Source organism: Rana temporaria, chromosome 2, assembly GCF_905171775.1.
Source record: "Rana temporaria chromosome 2, aRanTem1.1, whole genome shotgun sequence".
In the NCBI taxonomy this organism is placed as follows: Eukaryota; Metazoa; Chordata; class Amphibia; order Anura; family Ranidae; genus Rana; species Rana temporaria.
Genome location: NC_053490.1, coordinates 83,952,899 through 83,973,276, shown reverse-complemented (window position 1 = coordinate 83,973,276; position 20,378 = coordinate 83,952,899). Strand labels below are relative to the sequence as shown.

At 44.4% G+C, this 20,378-nt stretch overlaps 1 protein-coding gene across 1 annotated transcript in view; it reads left to right on the top strand.

The window, feature by feature from the left end:
* MTUS2 (microtubule associated scaffold protein 2) overlaps positions 1 to 20,378 on the top strand; it is a 472,945-nt gene that overhangs the window by 380,719 nt on the left and 71,848 nt on the right. Inside the window, exon 7 of the mRNA XM_040340468.1 lies at positions 17,558 to 17,624. Within this exon, the coding sequence (XP_040196402.1) occupies positions 17,558 to 17,624 (67 nt within the window). The remainder of the gene's footprint in view (positions 1 to 17,557; positions 17,625 to 20,378) is intronic.

Here is a 20,378-nt window from a genome sequence, read left to right as displayed (position 1 = left end):
TTGGAAACGGGTGGATCAGTAATGATCCACTCCGTGTGTCCGCAAAAGCTCAGCGGGGATCCTCCGTAAAATCCCCGCTGAGCTGGCAGGGACCGCCCTGTCTTCCCTCCGCTCTCCCCTATGGGGGATCGGATGAACACGGACCGTATTTCCGTGTTCATCCGATCCGATCCGCCAGACGGAAGAAAAATAGGATTTTCTTCCGTCCACAAATGCGGATCTTTGCGGAGGCGGACGATTACGATGACCATCCGCTGACACCCGTAATCACATAGGGACCAATGTATGTCCCGTTTTCATCCGCAACGGACGGATGAAAATGCGGACATACGGTCCGTACGTGTGAAAGGGCCCTAAGGGGAAATATTTTTTTTTGGGTTTCTATTTTTTTATTAGCAAGGTAAATAACACAGCAAAAGCACATCAGTGTGAAAGGGCCCTTAGGAGGCCATGCACTATACAAGCTGACTGTGCAAAAAACTGTATAATAGGAGGACAAACCTAAACTATCCATTACATTTGTATCAAATCAGCTGATGGCGGATCGAAAGGAGATTGTTTGATCAGATTGTAAAGTTTATGGTCACTTTAAAGGAGATTGTACAGATATTTTATCATGTATGGTTACCCTTACATATTACATTATAGGATACTTTTTAAATACTTGTACAGAGAGGAATTAGGTGGGAAGTGATCAATCATTTTGCAGTCTATAAAGCTTGGCCTGTCCCCGGGGATGATTCGCTGAGTAGGTAGACCGTTCTATTTCTGCTGTGAAGGAATCCTCCTGCCCCCCCCCCCCACCCGGTTTTATTGGACTCGGTCCATATGTGCGAGTTCCTTGTTTGGATGAGACAGCAGAAATGCGTTGTGATGTCCCCCGCAGAGGAAAATGTGCATGTAATGTAAGACAGACTTCTTCCAAAGAAAAGAGCAGCAGGAAAAGTGAGCAACCAAGCGACTCTCCTGTCTCTGATCAGACTGGTGGTACAGAGATATCTGATTGCTGTGGATAAAGCACTTTTCACATCGTCTATTGTATTGTATTGGTGTGGGAAGACTGATGCTGGTTAGCGGCAGTTCTCTGTCATTGTGACATCACTAATCATGGGAGTTATTATATTACCTCCTCAGTCACACCCGGGGGTACGCCTGTACAAAATGACAGCAACTGTGGAATCCGCACATATTAATCATTGGGAAAAATTGTTACCTTTTTAATTTAGTTACTGATCGTTTATTTCTAGACTTTTATAGATTTTTTGGCTATCATTTATATGTGACTCTAACTGCATGGAGTGCCAATTGATGTGTCTTGGTATGGCTTGATGTATGGTTAGTAGCATAAGGCTTAATTCACAAAGCTTTAACACAAGCCTAAGGTACTCCAGTTTCAGCCATGTGACTCTAATTTCAAATCTCATTGGGCTTAGCTGAAAATACCTGTCACTTTTGTGACAATAAGTACCCTTATACTGGTGTGCAGTGGCAGCTGGTGTTTTTTTTTTTTTGGGGGGGGGGGGGGGGCAAACAACCCCCCCCCCCAGCCACTGGTGGAGCAGCACTAGCACAGCTGCCCCCCCCCCCTCTCGGGGCTAATGCAGACATCTTCCAGTGCGGTCGCCCCGGTCCTTAAAGTGGTTGTAAACCTTTTTTGACTACTTCTACCTATAGATAAGCCTAGAATAAGGCTTACCTATAGGTAGTGGAAATATCTCCTAAACGTGCGCTGTTTAGGAGATATTTCACTTGTAGTCCGGCGAAAATGTTAACAGCGCATGCGCGGGGAAGAAACAAAACTAAGTGCCGTTTCTTCCCCAGCCTGTGCCGTAAATGGCGGCTCTCGTGCGCAAATGCGCAGGAGTGACGTCACGCAGCTCCGGCGAATCACAGAGTTGGAGTCCGCAGCCCAGAAGGAAGAGGGGACAGAAGATGGATGCTGCCTACACAGGGGACACCGCTGCAGGTAAGTGGCACATAATGGGCTAGTATGCAATGCATACTAGCCCATTATTCTTTTAATTTGCAGCGGGCTAAAGAGGAAGTAAAACCCATCAGGGTTTCCTTCCTCTTTAAGGGTGGCAGGCTTGGGGAAAGCTGCTCCGGTGTCCTCTCCTGGAGCAGCTTCCGCAGTGTGTCTCCTTCCGGCTCCTCCCAGCACTAGGCGTCCAATAAGATCGCCTGACTTTTTGGCCGATTGGTAAAAGGGTTTTATACTTGCTACCTGATTGGCTGGGAGGAGGATCAGTGTCGCAACAGTGAATATTCATTCGCTGTTGCAACACACCTGGGTGGGCTCCAGTCGCATCCTCTGCGACCTGAGCCCACCCTATTTTGAAGCCTATTAAAGCCTCTGGCTTTAATCAGGTGCTTAAAAAAAAAAACCTGCCTGCTGTTTCATGCACCCAGCTATGCATGAATCTATCCACTGCATACAGGGAGTGCAGAATTATTAGGCAAATGAGTATTTTGACCACATCATCCTCTTTATGCATGTTGTCTTACTCCAAGCTGTATAGGCTCGAAAGCCTACTACCAATTAAGCATATTAGGTGATGTGCATCTCTGTAATGAGAAGGGGTGTGGTCTAATGACATCAACACCCTATATCAGGTGTGCATATTTATTAGTCAACTTCCTTTCCTTTGGCAAAATGGGTCAAAAGAAGGACTTGACAGGCTCAGAAAAGTCAAAAATAGTGAGATATCTTGCAGAAGGATGCAGCACTCTTAAAATTGCAATTTTTCTGAAGCGTGATCATCGAACAATCAAACGTTTCATTCAAAATAGTCAACAGGGTCGCAAGAAGCGTGTGGAAAAACCAAGGCGCAAAATAACTGCCCATGAACTGAGAAAAGTCAAGCGTGCAGCTGCCAAGATGGCACTTGCCACCAGTTTGGCCATATTTCAGAGCTGCAACATCACTGGAGTGCCCAAAAGCACAAGGTGTGCAATACTCAGAGACATGGCCAAGGTAAGAAAGGCTGAAAGACGACGACCACTGAACAAGACACACAAGCTGAAACGTCAAGACTGGGCCAAGAAATATCTCAAGAATGATTTTTCTAAGGTTTTATGGACTGCTGAAATGAGAGTGAGTCTTGATGGGCCAGATGGATGGGCCCGTGGCTGGATTGGTAAAGGGCAGAGAGCTCCAGTCCTACTCAGACGCCAGCAAGGTGGAGGTGGAGTACTGGTTTGGGCTGGTATCATCAAAGATGAGCTTGTGGGGCCTTTTCGGGTTGAGGATGGAGTCAAGCTCAACTCCCAGTCCTACTGCCAGTTTCTGGAAGACACCTTCTTCAAGCAGTGGTACAGGAAGAAGTCTGCATCCTTCAAGAAAAACATGATTTTCATGCAGGACAATGCTCAATCACACGCGTCCAAGTACTCCACAGCGTGGCTGGCAAGAAAGGGTATAAAAGAAGAAAAACTAATGACATGGCCTCCTTGTTCACCTGATCTGAACCCCATTGAGAACCTGTGGTCCATCATCAAATGTGAGATTTACAAGGAGGGAAAACTGTACACCTCTCTGAACAGTGTCTGGGAGGCTGTGGTTGCTGCTGTACGCAATGTTGATGGTGAACAGATCAAAACACTGACAGAATCCATGGATGGCAGGCTTTTGAGTGTCCTTGCAAAGAAAGGTGGCTATATTGGTCACTGATTTGTTTTTGTTTTGTTTTTGAATGTCAGAAATGTATATTTGTGAATGTTGAGATGTTATATTGGTTTCACTGGTAAAAATAAATAATTGAAATGGGTATATATATTTTTTTTGTTAAGTTGCCTAATAATTATGCACAGTAATAGTCACCTGCACACATAGATATCCCCCTAAAATAGCTAAAACTAAAAACAAACTAAAAACTACTTCCAAAAATATTCAGCTTTGATATTAATGAGTTTTTTGGGTTCATTGAGAACATGGTTATTGTTCAATAATAAAATTAATCCTCAAAAATACAACTTGCCTAATAATTCTGCACTCCCTGTATAGGGGGGTGGCGTGGAGAGAGGGGGCAGCGGCTGGGCACAAGAACCTTTTCTGAAGTCGGAGCGCCTTCAGTAGTGTACATTAAGACGGCTCTCATTCACTTCAATGTAATTTGTCATGTCGTGCGAATTGGGTCGCCCCCCAGGTCGCGGTAGTGTGAACCGGCTCTTGCTGGAGCTCCTCTTTAAGCACAAGTCATTATCAGCTATTTAGAATCCATGGTTTATTCTGGTTATTTTGTATTAGTTATAGTAGGAATTAGAGCTCTTTATTAAATCAGGTCTGTAGATTTCATTTGATAGGGTAGGTACAGGCAACCTTCAGGTCCTGATGTATGGTGTTCCTGTCATTGCATTCATTATAGAACTCACAAGGGAATACAGTAGTGATCAATATGTGCTCTGGGTTGTGACCTCTGAGACGATGCAGGAAATGTATGTCATATGAAAAATATTGACAGAAGTATTAGAATGCTGGAAAACAAAGACCTAGCTATATGGGTTGGGTGCCCAAATGTAAACCTTGGACCTGGCCCCTACAATGTAATGTACATGCTTTTATTCAGGGGAGTGAAAAGTGCTGTGATATGTAGTGGGAATGCAGGACAGGGATGTTTTTCCATGCACCACGCTCTTCATTATATGCCCTGCACTCTGCAAGTAAGGCCTCGTACACACCACCCAACATGTCCGATGAAAACGGTCCGCGGACCGTTTTCATCGGACATGTCCGCTGGGATCATTTAGTCTGATGTGTGTACACTGTCACACCATCAGACCAAATTCCCCGCGGACAGAATACGCGGTGACGTGGCGGCGACAATGACGCTGCGACGTGCGCGCACCAGGAAGTTCAATGCTTCCACGCATGCGTCGAATCACTTCGACGCATGCGTGGGATTTCGGGCCAGCGGACATGTCCGATGAGTCGTACTGACCCAACATTAAAGGAGAAGTAGGGCCAAAGCTCTTTTGGCCGTTCTTCTCCTGAGAATCACAGGAATGCACTTTATTCTACACTCCTGTGACCCGTAGTCAGCCAACGGCAGGCTAAAGTCCACTGTAGGCTGACGTCACTCAGCCAGTCCAGGCTCTGGAGAGATCCTGACATTGAGGGCATCTGGCTCAGCCTCTCAATGCACCACTGAGAGCCTGAGATAGACGCTCCTATCCCCCCCCACAGCCTGGCACCCTATTGGGCAGAGCGGAGAGCCGGTGACTGACAGGTCTTCTCGTCCAACATCAGTGCCTGACCTCACAAATGCACTTCTGGAAGAATGTTCAAACATTCCCATAGACACACTCCTAAACCTTTTGGACAGCCTTCCTAGAACCGCAAAGGGTGCATCAATTTAATATTGAACCCTAAGGACTAAGACTGGGATGCCATTAAAGTTCATGTGCGTGTAAAGGCAAGCGTCCCAATACTCTTGGTAATTTAGTATATATTCACCAGGCATCTGCTGTTGATGGGACCTGAGGACAGGTTTGGGGCAATCAGCTATGAGTTGCTGTGCTTCTTTAACATGTGACCCATATAAAGGAACTGAGCTTGGAATGGGTAAGGTAATAAATAAGGGCCAGATGGCTGACCAGTTTATGCTTGTCTGGAATTTCCTGAAAGGCAAACTTCAAGCTCTCTGCCTGCACACCTGCTAGATCCAATATTACATCCAGTTTACTGATAAATAGGAAGAGCGCCTGCAGGGGAGAAAGTAAAAACCCACCCACCTAAGAATATACAGTACAAGGAATTTAGCCTTACTTACCTTTGATCTATAAATCCAGGGCCGGCCCTACCATGGGACCCGATGGTACCATTGTACCAGGCAGCACTTTCAGGGGGGCGCCATCCCATTCCACCAGCTCCGCTCTCCACTCCACTGTGGGGTTAATTGCCGCCCGACCGCTCCTCCCGTTCTGCTCTCCGCTTCACTGTGGGGCTAATTGCATGAATAGAGCCATAACAGGTCCTTTTTATATTCCTATACATGTAAACAACCATAACGGGTCCTCTTTATACTCCTATATACATGTATAGAGCCATGATAGGTCCACTTTAGTTATCATGATATAAAATAATGGATGTGGGGGCATTTTGGTGGGTGTAATTTTTTTTTTGAGGGGGGCAGCATTTCATTCTTGGTACCAGGCAGCACAATGTCTTGGGCCGGCACTGTATAAATCATTGTATAATATATTAGGATAGGGCATTTCAGTATCCTTGTTGAAATCAGGGCCCATTCTAATCACTATGACGCATTAGACACCAAATATGTTCATGCAGCATTTTTTAAAGGAAACACCGCAAGGGAGAGGAACGGATCACCTCCGCCGCTGCCCAACGGGCTCCGATAAGTGGCGGAGGGCACCGGCGAGGGGAGCCTCTCCCGCCGCTGATAAAAGTGATCTCGCGGCATATCTTCCACAGAGACCACTTTTATCTTGTAGCGGACCGCTCGCTGAAGAAGAGGATACCGGGGTTATGGTAGCTAGCTGCTACCATGACAACGGTATTCCTCTTCAAACAGCCGACGTAAAACTGTGGCGGGCAGTCCGTAAGTGGTCAAGACTCCATTCACATTTGTACAACTCCAAAGTCGTGCAACTTTGATGCAACTTTAAAACAACCTGGATAGGTTCTACTTGTGCGTGAATTGTTGTCCCTCTACAAAGTCAGACCCACTTTTGCATGTAAAACATTCATGCAACTTTTGAGGGTTAACATTAAGGTCTATGGCCCTCAAGTTGCATGAAACTACTTTGAAGTCTCTGTGACTTTAGGTGGCACGTAAAGTAAATGAATGGTTATCGTTGGAAAACATGGGGTACGACTTGTCATGCATCTTTGATGTCCAAAGTCGTATGACAAGTCACAAAAGTATGAATGGGGTCTATAGGCATAGTTCGCCTTTCGCAAAGAACCGCCTATGCAGGTAGTGGGTGCCTATAGATAAAAAAAAACTATGCACCTTTTATGAAGTAGGTGTACAGTATTTACATTACTTACCGCCTGACTTATACTCAATTCACACTTTTATGCCTCCAAAGTAGCGACTTTGAAGTGCAACTTTCCTTCATCTTTGACGCAACTTTAGGTGCGTTTTGGATGCGAATTTGACTTTGACCAATGATAATGAGCAACTGTTGCACAACTGTCGCATGTATAACATTGCACAACTTTTGAGGGTTTACTTGCAGTCTATGGCACTCAAGTTGCATGAAAGTCGTGCAGAAACCTTTTTGAAGTCTCTGTGACTTTAAGTGGCACATATTTTAATGGTTGTCATTGAAAAACATGGGGTGCGACTTGTCACGCGACTTTAGTGTCCAAAGTTGCATGGCAAGTTGCACAAGTGTGAATGGAGCTTTAGTGCTCTTGGTATTATAGGTAAATGGTCAGTCACAGTGCTGCTGGGTATAGAAATTAGTCAATCACAATTAAATAAAAAGTTTATTTTTTTATTTTTTTTAACACTTTATTACAAAAAGGCTTGTGGAACAATAATATATGTTATATAATTTTTTTGACAAAAGTTATGTCAACCCTTGTATAAATAGCGCCCTTTGTGAAACATTTCATTGTTATTTCAGTATGGACAATATATTTTATAGCACAATCATTTAAAGAGATGATTATAACTTTCCATAATCATACTCATGTGCTAGGGGCAGAGTCGCTAATTACCTTCTTAAGGTCACATGTCAGATTCCAGTGAGGATCTTTTGCAGATCTCGGTTTCCATCCTTCATGTACGTCTCCCTGTTTCCCTGGGGCACATAGCAGAACAACACTTCTTTTATACCCAGAAGGGATTGTTGCATTCTTTGAATCTTTCTAGTGTATTTCTCTGTGGATTTTGATTTGTAATCCACTTAGTTAAAGCAGTTGTAAAGGAAACTTTTTTTTAATAAACATGTTCATTTACCTGCTCTGTACATTGTTATTGCACAGATCAGTCCCGATCCTCTTCTTCTGAGATCTCCTATCGGCACTCGCCACTCCTCCTCTTTTGTGTGTGCCACAATAGCAAGCTATGGGGGCACACAGTGTAGCCATGTTCCCGAGCCAGGCTGTGTGTCCATAGATATTACTTTAAGGTGCTTGTAAAGCCACTGTGTTTTCTTCATAGAAACCTTTAGTGTTTGATAGTGTATGTGCTTTATAAAAAAAAAATGCAGTTTTATACCTTATTTGGAGTGCTGCTCAGCACTCACGTGACTGCCCGTCTCTCTGCTCTCTCAATCTGATAGCTACAGTGGGAGAAGCTGAGAATCCCCCGCTGACGTCAGCTGGGAGGAGAAAGGTGGTCATGTAAGCATCGAGTGGCGCTCTGAAATTAGGTATAATTTTTTTTATATAGCACACACACTGGGCACATAACATTATCAAAAAGCAAGGCTGGTATGAAAACTAAGTCATTTTAGCAGGAGGAGTGGAGGGGCTGGCAGTGAGATGAGATGACAGGCAGACAGTGAGGAGGGAGAGAGGACAGAGGAGAGCTGTGGATGTCGGAGGCATGTAAACTGACCACGGTGTCAGGGCTCAGCAGCCATGATAAACCGTGGTCAGTTCACAGGGGGAGGGCGGAACCAGGCAGGATCAGCCAGGTATTTTAGATGCGAGAAAGGGCCAAATTACATAGCACAAGTACTGTGCTGTTGTTCATGCTTTAAAATAACAGAATTCATTTTTTTTCTTAAATAACAACCGCTTTAAGCTATGTAAACCAAAAGTGTCTCTATAAGTGATTTATATGTAGCGCCCTGCTACTTTCATAGCTGGTGCTGCCTTAAATTTAGAGGGTGGTCACAGATTTAGTTACCTCTGGCCGTGTTGTTTTGCCAAATTTGGGCCTCTGTTCCAGCCATGGCTGTACTGTGAGTGACCATTATTGTTGTCTGGGGTGTTGGTACCACCCCAGGCCAAGGGTGGCAGCAGTCGAGTCAGGGCGTATTGGGTGTTTTTCCCCAGCAGCCAATCAGTGGGGGTTGATCGCCTTGTTGTGCATGCTGGGGGAGAGTACTTAAGGGACAGACGTCATTAGTTCGTGGTCGTCGATCATGGGTCTGTCGTCCCACCACCCCCCGTGTGTGGCCCTCATGACCAGGGGTGTGTATTCAAGTGTTCCTGGCTCCGGGACCACGTTGGTCTGGGGTTGTGATCTACTGTGTAGGCCTGGTAGTCAGACTGGGTCTACAGTGTGCTTTTCCGTCCTGAGGGAGGAAGCCACTCGATAAAGGACCTGTCTGGGAGAGCACCGAGCACGAGGCTGGTGTCTCAGGAGAGGCCTTGAACTTTGTGGAAGGACGCACCATTGCTGAGAGGCTGAATGATGGTCGCCTGTCCAGTTCTGAGTTCAGCAAAGTTTATTCAAGAGAGACATCCGGGTGCTTAAAGTGGAGTTCCACCCAGGGAAACAACATTGCCCAAAAATCATAATAAATTTGAAAAAATAAAATGTGAAAAAAAAAAAAAATTTATACTCACCCAAAATAACCTGTTGCTATGCGGAAGTTCGTAATCTGCCCTCTTCCGTAGCCACGGTCTGTCTCTTCTTCAGGTTTCTCCTAGTAAATGGGGCGCGCTGCTTTCTGGGAACTGTGTATGTTCTCAGAGAGCAGCCGCCCATTCACAAGTCGGCGCGAGACTCGCGCATGCGCAGTAGGAAATGGGCAGTGAAGCCGTAAGGCTTTACTGCCTGTTTTCCCCTAGTGGTGAATGGCGGCGCGGGACCTGCATCATTCGTGGGATCGGCATTGGGGGGCCATCAGCGCGGGCAAGTAGGACAGGTAAGTGTCCTTATTAAAAGTCAGCAGCTACACTGTTAGTAGCTGCTGACTTTTAAAAAAACTATTTGCGGGTGGAATCCCGCTTTAATCCTGTGTTGAGAAGGATTCTGGACCAAATACATCACCTTTGGGAAGGTCTGTGGCAGAGACTTTGCTAAAGTGTCCGTGTGACACCCTGGCTGCTAGGCTGGTGAGAGAGGCCTATCCAGGTGCACAATACCCACTCTGGTTAGAGTGGCGACAAAAGTTTTATCGTTGGAAGCAGGATTGTTTCCGAACAAATTTATACACCTGAACCTACTACGTCCTTTTTACCTTCAACTACTACTTTTATTATTTTACCCCGTTGGGTAATAAAGCACAGAAAAAGACATCTAAAGTGTGGACATTGCAGTTCTTCTCAACTCTCATCATATACCCTAGACGGCGGAAGAATAGAGGTAACATGCCACCCAAAACAAACCAGCAGCTCCTTCGGGGGTAGTGCTACATATACTTTATAGATATGCTTTGGAATTTTCCAGTGTAGTCTTATTGCAATCAATATAAACAACAGAGTATAAGCAATTCCCTTATTTTTGTACTTGTGATGATATTAAGCTGGGTACACACTGGCTGAAAATCAGCAGGAACCGTCCTACTTTTGGTCAGTGTATACAGTGTGTACAGCTGTCTGACAGAAGCCAGTCTAACGACCAGCGTTTATCAAAGGAACATGCCAATATCTGACACCGGCTCGGCTATCCTTAAAACCCCAGCATCCTACAACAGTGCAGGGAATACAGAGACTGGGGTGGAGGGGTGCAGAGCAGGCATAGCACATGTAGAAGTGACTTGGTTACTGTAGGGCTGCCCAAATCTTATCTACCTTAAAACGGTGAATGATTAAATAAAAATATAGTAGTGTATTGAAGTCACTGACAGTATGTCTAGCTGAAATGATTATGAAAGAGCAGGATCATACCAGAAAGGAATTAGCTGGAGATGGTGACATTGGCCAATACTGGAGCAAAGGCAGGGCTGGCAGCCTTAGGCCTGGGGGGCAAGTCCAGTCAAGTGGCCCATAGAGCGTGAAAAGTGATGGATTGAAGAAAACAGTCTAAGATTTTTCATGATCACAAGAGTCCGCACAAAGCCTCCCCTTACATCAGTGTCCGCACAGAGCCCCCCTTACATCAGAGTCCGCACAGAGGCCCCCCTTACATCAGAGTCTGCACAGAGGCCCCCCTACATTAGAGTCCCACACAGAGCCCCCCTTACATCAGAGTCCGCACAGACCCCATATACATCAGAGTCCGCACAGACCCCATATACATCAGATCTGATGTAAGGGTTGTTCTGGGAAACTTGATTTAAGGGTGCATGCTGTGGACTATTGAGTAAAGAAGGTCTCTTGCTTCCTTTTACCTACAGGTAAGCCTATAACAAGGCTTATCTGTAGGTAAGGAGAATATCTCCTAAACCTGCACGGTTTAGGAGATATTCCCCTCGCAATGCGCCACTGCGCAGGGGGGATCTACGGCGAAAGGACCGGCAGCCGCCGGACCTTGCCGAGTTTTAAATCTCCCGTGCGCACGCGCGGGAGTGACGTCATCGCCGCTCCAGCCAATCACAGCGCTGGTGCGGCGATACCTGGAAGACACGCAGAGGCAAGATGAAATCTCGCTCGCCGTGAACCAGGTAAGTGCTATGCACCTCATTCCGAGGTAAGTATTTCATAATGAGCTAATATGCGGTGCATATTAGCTCATTATGACTTTTCCCTTACAGGAGGAAAAAAAATAAAATTTCATGCGGGTTTACAACCGCTTTAACAAAGTCCACAGAGCACCCCTTTTTATACACTGGGAGGCAAAAGAGACTAGAGAGTGGGTGAACTTACCAGGATGGAGGCTGAGGTGCAGGCAGGCTGTCTGATGCTTTTTTTGGTTCAAACTTCCTGTCCAGTGCCCACACATGCCCGGGGAGTGTGAGCAGGGCATACTCAGAAGGAGGAGGAGCAGATGAGCTCTATCTCTCCTCTTGTCTGTGCAGAGAGAGAAGGGGATGTCAGCGCTGGTGTGCGCTGAGGCTGAGCTATGTGTGAGACGAGACATAGCTCAGCTCTGCGGCCATCTACCTCGGAGCTGACACAGGCACGGCTGCACAGTGGGAGGTGAGCAGCGGCCGTGACCTGTGTAAACAGAGCTCCAGCAGGCATATTCCTGCTCTGCAAAAACAGCATTTGGTAGTGGCGGCCGGTGGCTGTGCATAGTGTCACCAGACCGGGGGGGAGATTTCCACCCTGCCCCCCCTGCCAGCCCTCCCCTGAGCAAAAGGTAAGGTAGACACATGGGCCAGTCAAGAAGCAATATTTTGACAAAAGAGTGGCAATTGGCATACAAGGAGGACCTCCTGTATTAAATTGAATTGTAACTGTACTATCTGCCCTCATGTTTGCTGCGCTATACAGTATAAATCCTGTATAATAATAATAATAATAATAATAGTATAACATAAATATATACAGTATATATTATTTAGAAAAGAATGCCTATTGTAGGGTCATGTCCTATAATATGTGTAATTCAAGATTAATGGAGTGGAAGAATATTCTCCGTTATTCGGCCCTTCGTTTAGTTTGCCGTTAATGGTCCTTTTGGGATATTATTGGTTTTTGAGTGTTCTTTTCCACTGGTGATTATCTATTAGTGGTATATTACGCGTCCGGCATCTTTGATCCGATGAGCTTCTTTTATCTCCACAGATACAAGGCTAAAAATAAACTCTGCATCTTTTTTATAATTGACTTTTTAAAAATGTAATCACTCTTGTTGCCTATGTGGTAGTATATAGATTCTGCAAACATTACAGCAGTAATAAGGGATGATGTACTTCACTTTACATTGCATTTGACTTGGAATGTCATAAACTGTCCTAGACAGATCAATTTGTCTTCCACTTCTAGCGCATTTTGATATAATTGATGTGACCACAGTTCCTTAAAGCGGTAGTAAAGCCGCTGGTGTTTTTTTTTTTTCCATACCTGTAAAAGCAAAAGCCGTAATGAGCTAGTATGCACCGCATACTAGCTCATTAAGAAATACTTACCTTGGAACGAGGTTAGGGGAACTTACCTGGTCCACGACAAGGGAGATGTCATCTTTCCTCAGCGTGTCTTCCGGGTATTGCCGCTCCAGCGCTGTGATTGGCTGGAGCGCTGAGACTTCTGTCCGGCAAGGTCCGGCGGGTGCCGGGCCTTTAGCTGAAGATCCCCGCTGCGCATGCGCGGCTGTAGTCAGCAGCGCATTGCGAGGGGAATATCTCCTAAACCGTACAGGTTTAGGAGATATTCTTTATACCTACAGGTAAGCCTTATTATAGGCTTACCTGTACGTGAAAATGGTAGTACAGAGTATACTACCACTTTAAGAAGCCACACTTCATATTCAGTACTTTGTGATCACTTCTTATTTCTAAACAGGTAAACAGGTTGGATGGTACCTGTCTTTACTCTTCAGTAAAAAAAAAAAGAGTGAGCAGGGGATGATTCTGTCTCTTACAGTCTCAGAGAGATTTTAGGGTATACAATGCCTTGAAAAAGTATTCATACCCCTTGACATTTTCCACATTTTGTCATGTTACAACCAAAAACGTAAATGTATTTTATTGGGATTTTATGTGATAGACCAACACAAAGTGGCACATAACTGTGAAGTGGAAGGAAAATGATAAATGTTTTTAAAAAAATGTCTTCAAATAAATATGTGAAAAGTGTGGCATGCATATGTATTTAGTCAAAACTTTGTAGAACCACCTTTCACTGCAATTACAGCTGCAAGTCTTTTTGGGGATGTCTCTACCAGCTGTGACATTTTTGCCCATTCTTCTTTGCAAAATATCTCAAGCTCTGTCAGATTGGATGAAGAGCGTCTCTGAACAGCAATTTTCAAGTCTTGCCACAGATTCTCAATTAGATTTAGGTCTGGGCTTTGACTGGGCCATTCTAACACATGAATATGCTTTGATCTAAATCATTCCATTGTAGCTCTGGCTGTATGTTTAGGGTCGGTGTCCTGCTGGAAGGTGAAACTCCACCCCAGTCTCAAGTCTTTTGCAGTATCTTAAGCCCTGTACACACGATCGGTTTGTCCGATGAAAACAGACCGATAGACTGTTTTCATCGGACAAACCGATCGTGTGAGGGCCCCATCGGTGAAAAAAAATAGAACATGTTTTAAATTTTTCCTATTGATAAAAAAACGATAGAAAAAAAACAATCGTCTGTGTGGAAGTCCATCGCTCAAAAATCCAGGCATGCTCAGAATCAAGTCGACGCATGCTCGGAAGCATTGAACTTCATTTTTCTCAGCACGTCGTAGTGTTTTACGTCACCGCGTTTTGGCACGGTCGGATTTTTGACTGATGGTGTGTAAGCAAGACTGATGAAAGTCAGCTTCATCGGCTATCTGACGAAAAATTCATCAGATATCCGATCGTGTGTACAAGGCTTAACAGGTTTTCTTCTAAGATTGTCCTGTATTTGGCTCCCTCCATCTTCCCATCAACTCTGACCAGCTTCCTTGTCCCTGCTGAAGAAAAGTATCCCCACAACATGATGATGGTGTGTTCAGGGTGATATGCAGTGTTCGTTTCCGACCACACATATTGTTTTGCTTTTAGGCCAAAAAGTTTACTTTTGTTCTCATCTGACCAGAGCACCTTCTACCACATGTTTGCTGTGTCCCCCACATGGCTTCTCGGAAACTGCAAACAGGACTTCTTATGGCTTTCTTTCAACAATGACTTTCTTCTTGCCTCTCTTCCATAAAGGCCAGATTTGTGGAATACAAGACTAAGGCCCCATACACACGATAGAATCCATCCGCTGAAAAATCCCAGCGAATGGGTTTCAGCGGATAGATCCTATGGTGTGTACACTCCAGCGGATCTTTTTCCGCGGATATTTCTCCCCTGGGATGGATTCCAGCAGATAAATATTTGCTGACATGCTAAACAAATCTATCCGCTGGAATCCATCCCAACGGATGGTCTGTATAGACTCACCGGATCCATCCGTCCGAAGGGATCCCCCGCATGCGTCGTAATGATTCGACGCATGCGTGGAATTCCTTATATGACGGCGCGACACGTCATCGCCAGAGGATTTCGGCGCGGATTTCAATGCGATGGTGAGTACACTCCATCGCATGGAAATCCGCTCAAATCCTAGAGAGGATTTATCCGCGGAAACGGTCCGCTGGACCGTATTCGCGGATAAATCCTCTCGTGTGTATGGGGCCTAATAGTTGTCCTGTGGACAGATTCTCCAACCTGAGCTGTGGGATCTCTGCCGCTGCTCCAGAGTTATATCCACTTTACGCAAAATGCAGTCAGGATTTGTAAGGGCTGGGCGAATGCATTCTGACATGTTGCTGTTTTTTGGATTTGCCTACTTTGCACATAATATTGTTGTTTGATGCACTTTATACTATATATCACTGAATATTTTTTATATGAGTTTTTATCAGTCTTATCAGGTTTTTTTTCATTGGTTTACACAGATATTTTACACAGGATTCGTTTTTTTCACATTTGGATTGCTGCACTTGGTATTTATTTGCACTGTAGAGGAAGTCATATTTATTTATTTAGTATTGAAGAACATATAAGATATTTTAATTTAATAGTAATTTTAGAGTGAGCGCCCCAATACCCCCTTCTTATATTCATATGACACAGTGATGACAAATAGCAGGTGAATATTCCTAGAAGAGACACAGAAAGCAATACAAATTGAATAAGAGTTTTAAACCTTCCACTGTCCATCCAAAATAGAAACATTTTAAGATTCAATTATACTTAAAGTGTTACTAAACTCACAACAGTAAAATCAGTCTGTATATGCAGTAAAGCATGCTTGTTATACTCACTGTGGAACCTAAAGGGTTAATCCTCTTCATTGTCTAAAAAGGCTGTTTGACCCTGTCTTCTCTGATCCTCTCCTTCCTCCACAGTCCCCAATCCATCTGCTGATAGAATAGAACCTTGTGTGTACTCTGCACATGCTCAGTTTAGTCTGTATTGCTACAGAGTTTTTTTGGGGGGGGGAGGGTGCATGTGATCGGCACAGGGCCAATCAGCACTGACCAGATAGAGGGTCAGGGGTCATGAAGCTCATAGGACAGTTAGAGCAGAATGTAAAGCTACATGCTTTAACCTCCCTGGCGGTATGATTATGTCAGATTTTAGGTGCTGAAATTATTTTGCATGGAAATTTGGCATTTTAAATTGTAGGCCTGTAATTCTTAGGAATAACTCACTTCTGTCCAAACAAGAGTCTAGTAGACATTCGGGTATGATAAAGTTTGAAAAACAAAATTATAAATTATAATATAATAAATACTTATAAATAATTATAACAAATAATAATGTAATTATAATAAAAATTATTCAATAATGTAATCAACTCAAAATCACTGAAATTTGCTCAGTTGCAGAATTGTCGCTGTCATTACTTTTATTTTTTTTTATGACGAATTTCCCCACAAATCGCTATCGCACAATTCTGCAAGTGATTATAATTTATTATCGCTGTTTTCTAGCTGATCTAAAACTATTTTTGACATAAAGGGACACTTTTTGGTTGCTATGGACAATCTACAGTTTGCAGGGAGAAAGAACAGTTTTTATTATACAAAAGTACATGTAGGACACTGGACAGACCACTAGGGACAAGGGGGGGGTGTATTTTTTACATACAGTACTGTAATCTATAAGATCACAGTATACTGTATGTAATGTGTTTGTTTACTGAATTTGGTGCCATTCTCCGCCCCCGTGCGTCGTAATGTCGCAGGGAACGGAGATCGGCGGCACACAGGGACACTGTGTGAATCGAGTGAGGACCCGCTCGCTCACACAGCGGGGAGGCATTGCAGGATCCAGGGACAAGGTAAGTAAACAGTGCCTGTGGACACTGCGAGGTGAGCCCGAGTCTGACTCGGGGTTACCGATCCTAGCACAAAAATCTCACCCCGAGTCAGACTCGGGAATACCGCCAGCCAGGTTAAATAGTGCTTGGCCAGATACTGTTATGTCACGTACGCACGATCGGACATTCCGACAACAAAACCGTGAATTTTTTTCAGACGGAATGTTGGCTCAAACTTGTCTTGCATACACACGGCCACACAAATGTTGTCGTAAATTCCAACCGTCAAGAACGCGGTGACATACAACACTACAACGAACCGAGAAAAAAATTGAGAACCAGCTCTCAAACATTTGTTGTCGGAAATTCCGACAGCAAATGTCCGATGGAGCCTACACACAGTCAGATTTTCTGACAACGAGCTCACATCGAAACATTTGTTGTCGGAAATTCCGACCGTGTGTACGCGGCATTAGAATTCACAAGACTGCTATATACTGCTGATGATAAAATGTATTTACCAGTTAATATTTATAAAACATTTGCATTTCCATGTTCTGTGTACTGTGAAAGACCAGATATAGTGAATGCAGGGTCCAGGGTTTAGTAACTTACTGTAAAAAAAAAACATGTACATGTCTGTCTAGGCAAATGTTATACTAGGGGTGGTTTTTCTTTCTGTGCCTTTTGGTGTTCTACGCTGGTATGTTTTTTCTTTTCTTTGTAACCAATAGTTGTTTCCGCTATATGCGGGTTATTTCATGAAACTTAATAAAAAGTAATTTACAAAAAAAATAGCAAATAAAATTGTCATCTTGGCCCATGTAACAGCACTTTGCATTTTTTCCACAGAGTGAAACTAGTCTTATAAAAGAGAGAGAGCTGCAGCTGGAACTTGCTACAATCAGAGATGAAGTGGGTGAGTTCATGTAGCCGTCATATTCAACAAGAAATGTGCAGAGCAGTGCTAATGTCCCAAATGTTAGAAGAAACAAAGGCAATGTATAATGTGCAGCAACTCCCGTCACATAAAAGTCCAAACACGCATGCTCGGAATCAATGCTCACCAAACACGACATTAGCAGAAGGTGCCCAAAGTGTGGCGCTCAAGTGCAAAAATTCAACATAGTACATCACTACCTTTGTGTTTGTTGGCCGACAATTGTGTGCCGTTAGTATACAAAATCCAGGCACACGCCCTTCAGACAAAAGTCTGACGCACGCTTGGCCAAAAATCGGATCGTGTATACAAAGCTTACGTTTCTGACTTGTGTATTAGCAGCCATCCCAGTATTACAATCTAACCAAAATTAATAGGTTATAGTAGACCTAGGATTTATACCTAAACACGTGTTATTAGCAATCATTTTTCTTAGATCCATTTGGGTCCTGATGCATGAGATGTGGAAGTACTGTCAGGTTTGTAAAGCAATCAAAACCGCTGTTCTGTGTAGGGTCAGAGGTAAAATAACAGCAAACCGCGCACAGGCATCTCCTAAACACCCAAGACCTACAACAGCAAACTTCATTGCAAATTGTATTCAGTAAATAAAGATGTTGGCCCGGATTCACGTAGAGCGGCGCATCTTTTGGCTTTCGTAGCGCATCTCATATGCGCTACGCCGATGTAAAACAGAGAGGCAAGACCAGTATTCACAAAGCACTTGTTTCGTAAGTTGCGGCGGCGTAGCGTAAATTGGCCGGCGTAAACCCGCCTAATTCAAAGTAGCAAGGAAGTGGGCGTGATGTATTAAAATGAAGCATGACCCCACGCAGGCTCAGAATCACGTCGAATTTATGCCCTAAGATACGACGGCTCAATGGCAACGACGTGAACGTAACCTACGCCATTCACGTAAGACTTACGTAAACAACGTAAAATACGACGGCTGTTCCGATGTTTCCGACGTCCATACCTTAACATGACTTACCCCTGCTTTTGGTGGAGTAACTATACGCAGGATGTACGCCTTACGTAAACGGCGTATACTACTGCGCCGGGCGCAAGTCCGTTCGTGAATCGGCGTATCTCGGTCATTTACATATTCGACGCGTAAATCAATGGAAGCACCCCTTGCGGTCAGCGTAAATATGCGCCCAAGATACGACGGCGTAGGAGACTTACGTCGGTCGGATCAAGCCAAAATTCAGGCGTATCTTGTATTGAGAATTAGGCGCACAGATACGACGGCGCATCCGAGAACTTATGCGGCGTATCAGAAAATACGTCGGCGTAAGTCGTACTCGTATCTGGGCCGTTATATTTCCACATTTAACATCTGGCTACAAGTGATTTATATTCACTTCAGTGATTCCTATTCAACATTCCTACTTTATATTTACCAGACTGAAAAAAAAGAAGAATTCTATTTTTTTTTTGTCCTGAAAATAATCACTAGAAAGAAAACATACAGAAAATATAATATATTCCCTTTTATGTTACACCACCATGCGCTTCTATTTGTTTTATATGTAGTTCGGTAGTTCACCTCCCCTTAGTATATATTGAACATAAACATTCTGCCTGTAGTGATGGGTGCAGCTCAATAGTAAAATTAAATTCTGCTGCGGTTTATAAGAACTATCTCAAGGTTACGGGAGGCTCTGAGATTAAATATCCTGTGTATGAATGACAGTAATACAATAAAACACATTAGTGCAGCTTAACTGATACAGCGGTGTGGTCATGTTTCTATGTTGACCCCCCTCTGCCATGTTAAAGTGAAAGCAATATCGTTTTCCACTACTACTGACATGCAGTGACCCTGATTGCATTGGCAGGTTGTGTTTTCAATACAATAGTAAGGCCCCGTACACACCATAGAATCCATCCGCTGAAAAATCCCAGCAGATGGGTTTCAGCGGATAGATCCTATGGTGTGTACACGCCAGCGGATCTGTTTCCACGGATATTTCTCCCCTGGGATGGATTCCAGCAGATCGGATATTTGCTGACATGCCAAGCATATCCATCTGCTGGAATCCATCCCAACGGATGGATCCGCTGGTCTGTATAGACTCACCGGATCCATCCGTCCGAAGGGATCCCCCGCATGCGTCGTAATGATTCGACGCATGCGTGGAATTCCTTATATGACAGCGTCGCGCACGTCGCCGCGTCATAATCGCGGCGACGGCGCGACACGTCATCGCCAGAGGATTTCAGCGCGGATTTCAATGCGATGGTGTGTACACTCCATCGCATGAAAATCCGCCGAAATCCTCGAGAGGATTTATCCGCGGAAACGGTCCGCTGGACCGTATTCGCGGATAAATTCTCTCGTGTGTATGGGGCCTTAGAATGTCTTCATTCTGCAGAAAGGCTACTTTTTGAATCGTATAAAAATGTTAGGCAAAATTTGGGAACTTGTTTCAAATAAACAATTGTATTATTTCAAACTTTATTTCACTGCGGGCCATATCAGCATTATGGTTGCTCCCACAGGGCCAGTTGTACCTGTAAGACTAGATAGCCAGAGCATTACATCAGAGGTCAGCAGATTCCCTCAGCATCAGAGGTCAAGAGTCTACCACCCTCCCTTACATCACAGTGCACCCCTTTACCTTGTGCTGCTGCTGGGAAGAAGCTGGTAACCGAACCGGGAAACAGAAAAGTAGAAACTGCAGGGTCTGGAGGAGGATCAGAGGAGGGCTGGAGTCAGCTGCCAGAGTC